This window comes from Anguilla anguilla, chromosome 5, assembly GCF_013347855.1.
Source record: "Anguilla anguilla isolate fAngAng1 chromosome 5, fAngAng1.pri, whole genome shotgun sequence".
Classification (NCBI taxonomy): domain Eukaryota; kingdom Metazoa; phylum Chordata; class Actinopteri; order Anguilliformes; family Anguillidae; genus Anguilla; species Anguilla anguilla.
Window position 1 is genome coordinate 20,200,008 of NC_049205.1, and position 10,677 is coordinate 20,210,684.

The window sequence follows — 10,677 nt, forward strand, 5'->3', positions numbered from 1 at the left end:
AGGAATTAAAAACTTTGCACACTGGCTTTTATTTTCCCTCGCGTAGTTATATCACGTTGGAGCAGATAATTAACTTACGTCTCGGTAAACTTTGCTGATACAATCATATCCAAGTCGAAGTGCGATTTCATGAATAACTACTTTGTTATGGTTTTCTGCATAAGCCACTCATAAATTCGATCGTAATGAGGCCCCAGATTTACCAACCTCCATCTTACAGTAGGTTGCTGCTTCATTGCCGAGTGTGCAAGTGCGTTCACGTTTCGATGCGTGTCGAAGGAGTAAAGCAAGCGAGCTGTAGGGGGGGCAACGTGGCGTGGGAATGGGGATTTGGAGGGATTTGAGAGGGCAGACGGGTGAAACTCTGGGTGGGCCTGTACCCAGACATGCCTTAATAAGCTACTCTTGCCAAACATCCAACTTAGGGTGAGTGTTCAACGTTCTTTTATGTAGCCTATATGACGTTGTGAGGTTATTACAGTTACTTTTTGAATGTTTGCGGACTTGGGGGGGGGGGGGGGGTTGTTTGCATGCTCCAGGGCTTCCTGTGCTCGTTTAGCCTCACAAGCCACGCAGATGGATCGTATGCAATACATGCTAACTACACGATAGGTGCATCGTTTTCTGTGCAGACTACTAGGAGCACCAGGCATTCCACAACATGAAGGGTTTAACTTGTCTATGCCAAGAAACGATTTTACGGCCTCCTAGGTATTTAAAAAAAACATCCCACTTACCTTCCCCTTGATAAAAATAACAGCCTGTAGCTTCTTAAGTGTGGCATGCACGTGCATGATTCTGTAGGCTGAAGGACTTTGCTCAGGTATATTACACACTTAAGGGGTAACAGGATCAATGTAAATTTGACCTACTTTGCTGAAGTGCTTTCATGGATGGTGAATATCCATTTCATTTGCCAATCAAATTTAACTAAGGCAATTCATCACATGGATACGGTTCTCAATGTATATTGCTCTATTAATACAAATGAAGTGTTACGCGGTATGCGTAGGAAGTGACATCTTCACACAATAGGTGATTTTGGCATTTTCAAACACTTTAGCTGATTCAAAGTAAACATTTCCACCCATGTCATATATTCCTAAAGGAAACAAAGCTTTTGAGTGCAATTTTCCACCCAACCAAAAATTACACCTGTCTGATGGTGAGATTAATATAGTACATTTATGTAGTAAAGCTGTGGTGTGGTTGTCCTGTTCGTATGCATTAAAATTGGACTTGTAAATGGTAGATTAATGGAAAATCCATTAGAAACGATATTTGATAGATATGTCTATTGACTAACAAACTGTTAATGTACCAATTTTCATACTGTTCAATTTTACTGGGTGGACTTGTACTATTTTAAATCAAAAACCCAACAGAGGGCAGACTTGCAGCCAAAGCAAAGCATCTCGCACCTGGTCACCTACCCACTCTCCAACCACACAGTCCTCCCTTCCCTAGTTAAAGTAACCATCGTTCCTCATCCACCAATAAACCACCTGCGGTGTTATAGTAAACCCAATTTAAATGGTACAAGTTCACTGTGTTGCTAGGTACAACAAACTGTACACTACTCTAACCATACCTTTCCTACCTTCTCTTTTCTCTGGGAAAATTCTGTCTCCTACCATATTCTTTCACCACAATCTGCCTTACAATCTGCCAGCCCAGCCTCAACCACATCACTGCCTCAATCATCCTGCACAACATATTAACTTCTAGGTTGGGACCTAGCGCTCAAACCCTGGTTCTGAGCATAGCACTTCAGGAAATAAAGACCAGATCAGGAAAACAACTATTCCCATTTCCCAGCTAATCTGAACTACTCAGGAAAAATAAAAATCCACTTTCAAACAACTGCATGAGTCAGTGCCGTTTCTATTGGGTGCCCAGATGGGATCCTAATAGTAAAAATATTTCTCTTCCCACAGTTTCAGGCCAAGACTAAAATCTCAAGGGGGGGATAAGATTACTTTCCCTTTCCCTGTGTGACTGTTGTATCCGAAGGTTATTATTTAAATGCATGCTCCTTCACATTCACACCAGTTTCTTAAAACGGGAGCTGGCTGAGGGCCAAATGAGATCGCACACCACCTTTCCTCTTAGTTCTGCACGTGTGGCAGCAGGCTCTGCATGAGGAACAACACATGAGAGATGCGTGTACACACTTGGTGTTTTTTTTATTGTTTGACCCAACATGAAATTACACAAGGTGGTGTTATCACACATGGGAACATCAGAAACTCCACTGTGTTTTTTTGGGACAACGATAAAGCTCAATTAAACACACACAAGTAGTGGCCCGGATGTGTAAGCGTGAGAAATTTTAAGTTCCCCAGGCTCACTGAAGCATAGCTAAGCATTTCATTTTTTACATTACTGAGAAAAACAATATGATAGTGCAGATCACATAATATATTAAACAAATTGGTCAACAAAACATTTCAAAAACACCCTGTTATCTGTGGCCGGTCTTAAATTATTTTAAAGAGCTGCATAGCCAAGAAGGCCACGGCCATTCTTACAAACTCAGTGGGCTTTCATAGTGCAAAAGGTTGAGAAACCCTGTGCTAGCACATCAGTTATGCTGTACGGCATGCAGTTTCTCCGACTCGCCATTAACCCCAAACACAAGCTAAGTGCAAACACACCCTGACCATCCCCCCTCCCCAGCCCGTCCCCCCAAATGCGACCTCTCCAACTCCCAACACGGATAGATTTGACAAACTGCCTATTGTGTCTTCGGTCTACAAGACTAACTTTTGACATTGAGGTAAAGGTATCATGCAGATGTTTTAAGTGTTTTGTGTTAAACATTTGAGGTGTAATAAATGGATGTATTTAACGGTATCAAATTTTTTTAAGCTGTCACTTCATAATGTCAAAGCTCAGTATGTTTTTTTAAATCAGGATTCTAGTGCAAATGCAGCAGCATACTAAGAGATTAAAAAAAAAAAAAAAATTAAAAAAAAAGAGGGAAAAAAAAAAAAAAAAAACTTGCTGGGTAACTAGAGCCAACTAAAGCTACAAGAAAAAGAACCCCCCACTGGACGATTTCAAAACCTTTATTTCAATGCTGATTGGTGAACTCAGACCGTGTGATGAAGGGCTTTTACTCAGTTGCTGGCGTCTTTTCTGCCGGCTTCTGAGCCGCTGGCTTCTGAGCCTTCTTGGCCTTCTTCTTGGGCTTCAGCTGCTTGGCTCTGATCTGAAAGGGAAAGTGGAGTTGGAGGGTGAGCTGGGAATTAGACACGTTCAGGCAGAAAATGGCCTGGGTTCAGACAGGAAGTTGTGTAGGTGGCAAAATGGCACGTTGATGCAGTGACATGACTGATATTGATGCCAAAACAGTGAGTGGTACACATTGAGCTGTTGTACCATTAGTCAAATGGCTAATGCAAGATTGCACATTTAGCCAGACAGTTGTGGTGGCTATAAATTTGGCTACTGAAATTGTGTGCAGGCTACCACTATTTTATGTTCTCTTTTGTATAGCAGCACTAGCTACAACAACTACTCAACCACCCCTCCCCACTGAAAATCAGGGCAGAGGAAGTCATTTGCAAGTTGGGCATTGATAACCTGGCTAGTACCATTTGTCCTGATGGTTTTGACTTGAAATGGGTGTCACGCAGCTAGCTAACGCGCAAAACGCTCGTGATTCGGCGCCGGTACTCACTGCAGGGTCGTGAAGCAGAGTGGCGTGGCGGCGGGCCGTCTTGGCGTACGGGTTGAGCTTCATCATCACCCTGAGGTTCTTCAGCGGGTTCTTCTTTAGCACCCGCCGGCTGATCTTCTTACTGCAGGGGAGCAGGCGCAAAACCGTTACTCAGAACACTCCCAGACTGACCAACCCACAGCAAAGATCATTTTAGGAGGCAGACATGACAAAATTCAACATACAACAGGGGGGGACTTTTAAGGGGTCAGAGTAACTCAGAACTTCCACTGAAATCACGGCATTCAGAAACACGGACCATGAAGTGTGAGCTCATCACTGCTGGACAGCGGTGCCGCTGCTCTCGACCCCCCCCCCCCCCGCCCCCACCCCAGCACCCTTGCAGACGTTTCAATGGCAGCACTTGCCAGACCGGGTTTGTTCCTGTGGTTCAACCTGATCAGGTGTGTGAGGGAGGGGTCCTTACTTTGGAGCACGCAGTGCCTTCTGGATTTCCTGGCTCTTCAGGATTCTGCTCAGGTCTGTGTTGGTCATCTTGTGCATTGGCAGACTGCAAAATAAAATGTGTTCAGCACACACTCAAGCTACTTAGAAATGCTCAACTCTTCTCATCCCTCAGGTAGTTTAGGTCGGCATTAGCAGAGGCTCAGAACTTCCACTGAAATCACGGTGTTTCAGAAACACGGACCATGAAGTGAAAAGCTCATCACTGCTACTCAAATACAATACGTCCAATATAACAGATCTTACACTTTGCAGATACACTGCTGGTTCAGTTTGAGACCCATAGGCAGCAACTGAGAAGTGGACCCTGCCTACTACTTCACAAAATGCACCCAAAAGACCTCCAGCCATTCTGATTCAGCCTAGAGTAATCATGCCCACTCTAGCTCCACCTATTCTGACTCCTAGCTAGAGAAATCCCTGTCCATTCGGACTCCACAACCTGCTCCAATGAGGAAAGAGGAAAGTCCACCGATTATTCCATGACTCCGCCTAGCACACTCACTTGTAGTCGACCTTGAGGGAGGCGGGCTTTCGCCATGTGCCGTAGAGGTCATCGAGCTTCCGGAAGGCGCTCTCTGTCCAGATGCAGAATCGGCCAACATGGCCACCGGGAGCCAGACGCAACAGGTTCAATTTGTTCACGTTCAGCAGTGTGATACCTGGGCAAGCAAAGGGCAAGATTTTCAACTTGAGGAAAATTGACTTTGTTGATTTCTGGTTTTAACAGCCATTTCAACAGCTTTTTATATTTAATTTTTTTATAAATAAATGCCTTGCCTTCTCTGTAGCCCTAGAGCACTAGTGTATTCCTGCTGATACAGTTCTTTTTGTTCCTGAACCAATTAGATACATAATGTCCTTCAGAATGTTTTTTTAATTTTTTTATTTTAACGAATTACCACCGCCAATCCTGCACGTGTTTGAGAGAGAAGAGGCTCAGAACTTCCACTGGAATCATTCGATATCAGAAACACGGACCATGAAGTGGCAACTCATCACAGCAGTACCTCCCTCAAAAACACATGCATTTGGTATGGCAGAGGACCCCCCCCCCCCCCCTTTCACTTGGTTAGTTTCCAATGGTTTCTGTGATAACCATGGGTGGATTAAGTGATGCTAGCGCAAGAGGTAGAAGGGGGTGCATGCAAAAACAATTACAGATATGGATTCCCACTACATGACACACAATGCAGGATAAGCTAGCTGCCTTGCCCCCATTTGGGAGCGCCCAGAACGAAACGGCATTGCAGTGTTCGATTCTCAGCTCAGAGTTAGGGAGTCAAGAGTCGGGGAGTCACTGACCGGGGATGTTTCTGAAGGCCTTGGTGACGCCGCCGTCCTCGTTGAAGATGATGCAGGGCCCCTTCCTCTGGATCCGCCTGCGATTCCGCATTTTACCTTTACCTGCACGCATGCGCTGGGAGGCGTACACCTGAGGAGCGGGGAACACAAGGTGTTTCACAGCAACCCTCTCACTACCACAGAGAACACTGACCTCGTCAGAATACTGTGATCCCTCATTTCACTGAACTGAGGACTGACAAGGCCAGGATTCTGCCATATTGCCTTCACCTATATGCTTTATATATCATGTGAAGAACGAAAGGAATTTGGACTATAATTTCCGGATGACGCCACTGTCAAAAAACGAATCCCACTCATTGATCAGACAGCACAAACAAAAACATTCCAAATTAGTATGTGAATTAGCCCGAGTTTGAGGTTAGCACTTCTCCTGAATCACTCAAACCTCCACCCCACAAATTTACAGGCTGGATGCACTCTAACCTTCTTGATGTCATTCCACGCTTTCAGTTTCTTCAACAGCAGCACAGCGTCCTTGGTCTTCTTGTATCCTTCTACCTTGTCGTCAACCACCAAGGGGACCTCTGGGATCTCCTCAATGCGGTGACCTGTAGTAACAAGAATTCACTTCCTATTACACCGTGGTACTTCCAGCCTTCGCCACCAGGGGGAGAAGCATGGAGACCTTGTCCAACATGCAAACATTCTAGTAACATGGTGGTCTTCACAGGATTTACCACTAGGGGATGTATGGGGGTCTCTAGTGCTTCCACGACCTTAAGTAGCCTTGTAAACTGAGACAGGATATTCCAGGAATGCACAGCCATGCTACCAGCTGCAGCCACCAGGGGGCTCTCAGAAGACCAGCTCACTCAGAGCTATAAACTCACCAGCACTGACAGCAGACAAACTGCTGCTCTTCACAAGGTCAGATGCAAATTACATCAGGAAGCCTGGCAGACCCCCTTTATCAGTATGAAATCCCCAGAGTGAAAGACAGAGTGAAGGTGCACTGGCAGTAGTATACTGCACTAAGACCAGCTCAGGGAGCATGGCCTCACCATTGCTCCTATCATTCATATGCATGCACTTGCACTCATTCTTTTTTAATTCCGAATGACTCTGGACAACAGCATCTGCTAAACGAACACAAAATGATTCAGGTTCAGGTCACGGCTGGGGCATTGCTTTCATACCCTTTAGCAGTGAACTTGAATTACTTTAAACATATCCAAGTGTAAATGGACAGTGTCTAAAATGCAAGTCACTCTGAATAAGGGAATATTAAGCAACACACAGATTTGGGGATGAATTCAGTCAAAAAAAATAAAAAATTGAAATTTAATTAAGTAAATTAACTTTGCTTTACATTACATTTATTTAGCAGATGCTTTTATCCAAAGCGAAGTACAAAAATGCTTATCAAGGTCATTGAAGCAACTACAGAACAGGTTCAATAAGGTACAATACTTGTTCTTCACCATAGAACATTGAGTTTTTTTCAATTATGTGCATTTTAATATTCAATGGCATTGTTGCAAAGCTTTTTGTAACAGCTTGTTGCAAAGGCATTTGCCTGTGGCCTGTTTCTCCAGTGTGTGATCTTTCAGTGTGTGCAAACAGCATTTGTGGAAATACCAGACACCATGAACCTGCCGTGGGAACCCTTTATCGCTTTTTGACAGACGGAACTTTCTCCCACCTTCCCAAATGGATTGAATTAAAGTAAATGGACATGCATACCCTGACAATGCAATATGAGACTTGGACACACCTAGCATCCCCAATTTCTGCTGTCAAATTCTGTACTTTCCCCAAACTCAGAAGGTTAAGTAGACCCCTCTCACCTTGGACATGTGCCCGAGACGAGATAGCGGGCGAAGGGGCTCACCTTTGGACAAGACGAGTGCGGGCAGGGCGGAGGCGGCGAGGGCGGAGCAGATGGCGTAGCGCTTCTGGGTGGTGTTGATCCGCCGGTGCCAGCGGCGCCAGGTCTTAGTGGGGGCAAACATTCGGCCTCCCCGGCACATCTGCATCAGAGTCAAGGTCGCGACAGCTACAGCAATACCGCACATGGGCACGAGCCCCGCCTCCCTCACTCACTCAAAACAGGGAAAGGAATCCAAGCCTTTCTCCAAGGGCCTGTATGCCCTAAGGCCCAGACCCTCTGTCAAACACTGATAAATTTCCTGTTAGTGAATTTGCTCTTACAAACGGTAAGATCTGGGGAATGTGTACTTAGTTGTGTGTTCTGGGAGTGGTATTCAGTATTTTCAAATATTTACAAAGGTACCTACAATTTGCAATCATGTGCAAGTAGTTCATTTCTGATACATGAGTATTTAAAATGACTTGTCAGGAAGTATGTGCTCAAGCACATGCAGCAGCTCTGCTTCCTCCAGCCCGCTCAGTCTCGGTGGTCGTCAGCCTCCCGTGATGGCATGTGACAGCAGGCATACTGTCGCCATTCAGCAGGGTCGGACGCAAATTACACCATCATCGCGGGAAAAGGCCTGACCTCAGAGGGCATACTAGGGCATCAGCGGATCAGCCCCTAAAGTGACAGACCAATAGGAGAGTCGCACACCTATCAGGGTTAGGACCCTTCTGAGTTCAAGAAATGAACTTAAATTCAACAGAACATTACAGGGAATTTCTCCAGTTCTTGAATTGAGTTTCAAATCATTTCCTTAACTGACTGTATAAAAATGGAATTGACCCACATCCCCATGGGGGCCCTCAGATAAATGGTTAGCATCTGATTTTAGACTTGGGGTGGACTCATCGAAAAGGGGAAGGGGGGAGAAGTTTTGGTGAGGATACGTTTCCGAAGGCTCCCTGGCCGGATCGGTGCGTGCCACCCCCACGGACGCGGGGAATTCGGGCCACGGCTCTGCCGGTACCCCAGGACTCTGCGCTGGTCTGGTGGCCTGGAATGAGGTGACAAGGTCAAGGTGGAGAAAAGTCAAGTTCACACTCACTTCCCATTAGACTACAGTTTAGCATTTCACATTAAAAACAAGCACCACCAGGGCAAACAAGACAAGTGTGAAATGTGGACCCTTGTGTACTTGACACTGGTGACCTCTCATAACTAAGAGGCACAATTCATATCTGCACATGTAAATACACTGCTCGCTGTTTGGGAAGAAATGTCCACTTTGTGCTCTTGAAGATCCACTAGCAAGAGACCACTGCACTGTCAGTTAGTTTGCCATCACTACATAACGACGAGAACAATGCTAGCCATTTTCCTGACTAAATTAGTGCTCTGATTACCTACAGACCAAACAGTATCTAACACCGTATCAAGCCTAGTCTTGAAAATCCCCAGAGTTTCTGCCTCTACTACATGACCTGGCAGGCTATTCCACACGTGACTGTTAATTGCATGCATGTGATGCCCGAAGAAAAAAAGCAAATACATGGGTTTAACAACGATTCCATTCACTAGATCCCCATCTGTTTACGTAATATAGAACGCTGTGTGCGAGTGGATACTTACCAGCCAGTTCGCTGACGGCATAGGGCTGGCGGTTGTTTTTCCGCATGTTGGTGTGGACGAAGTTCACTATATCCGGGCGGATAGGAGCCTTGAACACGGCCGGCATAACAACATTTTTGCCGGAGGCCTCTCCTTTCTCGGAGTACACCGATATGAGGGGTCTCGCACAAGCCTGTAGAAACAAAGCCGATAGTAGAGGATCACATTCCCATCAGAAATGCTACTGATGCAATTCTCTGACAGTCAGCAGGTGACCGCGTAAGTGCGGTTGAGAGGCAAAGCGACTTTGCAACAAGCTCCACATGTAAAAGGCCAACGGACATCCCAGACTTCAAGTTCAGGCTAATCACAGACACCCTGCCTATTAACGGTCTCAGAAAAACCAGACAAAATTAACTAAGTCAGCAAACTAAAATAAAGGCTTTTGTCCACTTTTTTGAAGTTTAGTGTACATTTCATATTATTACAGTACATTTTAGATATTTTAGCTATAACGTTTATTCCATTTTAACTAACTTTACGAACAGCGTAAACGTATGCATTATGCACTTGACGCATGAAAAATATTCATTATGCAAATCCGTGTGACCTTAAGTGTTCGCAATCCAAGTCAAATCAAAAGAATATTATGCAAAATATAGGGAAAATATTTTTCACATTTCAGAAAGCTGGACTGTCTGGACAAAAACGCACAAAATGGGCTTCCGTTGCTGCAATCACATGGTCCCATGACCTAAACTGACTCCAGCACAGCTCCAGCATTACATTGGCGCCGGTCCAAGCGTGACGTCAGCTTCATGTGGTAGCTTGGCGGAGCCGGCGTCCAGAGAAAACAAGGCAAGGCAGCCTAGAAATACCCTCCCCGGGTGAACTGAGAACAGTTCAACGCAGTAACGGCGCTACTTCTGAATGAACGGTGTCTGGGTGGTTTGATCGTAGACACAAAGTAGTAAAAAACGCAAAAACACAAAATCTCGTTCACGGGCATATACGACCCACACTCGGTTAATTTTCGAAAAAGTGCAATTGCTCAATTTCCGCAGATAGCTGCCAATGTCGTTCGTGCCACGCACTACCATTCAGCTCTTTATTCGACGAGACTATTCGTTTAACGTTATTTCCAGTGTGAAATTTATACCACAAAGCGAAGGTTTAATTCATCACTCGCAACGTGTCCCCCGATACCTTTCAATCATCTCCACGTGTAGCCAATTACCCCGTCAACTCAGCATCGGTTCTAAAATGGCTTCTGAAGCCGGCAATTCAAGACATATTCGGAACCAAGCATACAATTGTCTCCCCATCTTTAAAAAAAATCCAGTGTCAATTCAAGGGCATACATCCTTACAGATATACAGTTCAAGAATTTTCAATACAAATGAAAATGTTTCTGACCATTTTCTCTCAAGTCAGGTCGGCTCGCCAGATACCACGCTGCTCCGTCGATAGCGGCCACGGATGAAAAGAACGATTGGAGAGCGCCCCTAAAATTATATACATCCGACAGGCTTGACACTTCCGATATCTCAGGTATTACCCTAATTAAACAACGGAGAAACGGCAATTGGGTTGTTAAAACTATTTAATGTATAATATGAAAATGTTATGAGTTATTTTAGCACGTATTGATGATTTGTAGCAGAATTTAATGAAAAATCTCGAACGGGGACTATTT

At 44.9% G+C, this 10,677-nt stretch overlaps 1 protein-coding gene and 4 non-coding genes across 5 annotated transcripts; all 5 read right to left on the minus strand.

The window, feature by feature from the left end:
* Positions 1 to 2,167: 2,167 nt before the first annotated feature.
* On the minus strand, positions 2,168 to 10,497 carry LOC118227715 (60S ribosomal protein L4-B). Its single transcript, XM_035418519.1, has 10 exons — positions 10,398 to 10,497; positions 9,003 to 9,174; positions 8,321 to 8,427; positions 7,389 to 7,527; positions 5,981 to 6,105; positions 5,495 to 5,624; positions 4,695 to 4,851; positions 4,152 to 4,235; positions 3,686 to 3,806; positions 2,168 to 3,214 (listed from the first exon to the last, which is right to left on the minus strand). Exons 1-10 carry the CDS (start codon positions 10,398 to 10,400, stop codon positions 3,119 to 3,121), a joined length of 1,134 nt encoding a protein of 377 aa, XP_035274410.1. The 5' UTR covers positions 10,401 to 10,497; the 3' UTR covers positions 2,168 to 3,118.
* On the minus strand, positions 3,939 to 4,009 carry LOC118228544. The gene has a single exon (XR_004765517.1). It is a non-coding gene; the product is annotated as a small nucleolar RNA SNORD18 (small nucleolar RNA).
* Positions 4,328 to 4,400, minus strand: LOC118228543. The gene has a single exon (XR_004765516.1). It is a non-coding gene; the product is annotated as a small nucleolar RNA SNORD18 (small nucleolar RNA).
* On the minus strand, positions 5,125 to 5,196 carry LOC118228545. Its single transcript, XR_004765518.1, has one exon. It is a non-coding gene; the product is annotated as a small nucleolar RNA SNORD18 (small nucleolar RNA).
* On the minus strand, positions 7,902 to 8,001 carry LOC118228546. Its single transcript, XR_004765519.1, has one exon. It is a non-coding gene; the product is annotated as a small nucleolar RNA SNORD16 (small nucleolar RNA).
* Positions 10,498 to 10,677: the final 180 nt, after the last annotated feature.

What these genes read in the sequence shown, in the direction of transcription:
- LOC118227715 (XM_035418519.1), bottom strand. An exon ending in CGCACTCGTCTTGTCCAAAG is followed by an intron (nt 6,106 to 7,388) that starts GTGAGCCCCTTC and finishes TTGTTACTACAG; the next exon opens with GTCACCGCATTGAGGAGATC. An exon ending in AAGGCACTGCGTGCTCCAAA is followed by an intron (nt 3,807 to 4,151) that starts GTAAGGACCCCT and finishes GCTCCCCTGCAG; the next exon opens with TAAGAAGATCAGCCGGCGGG.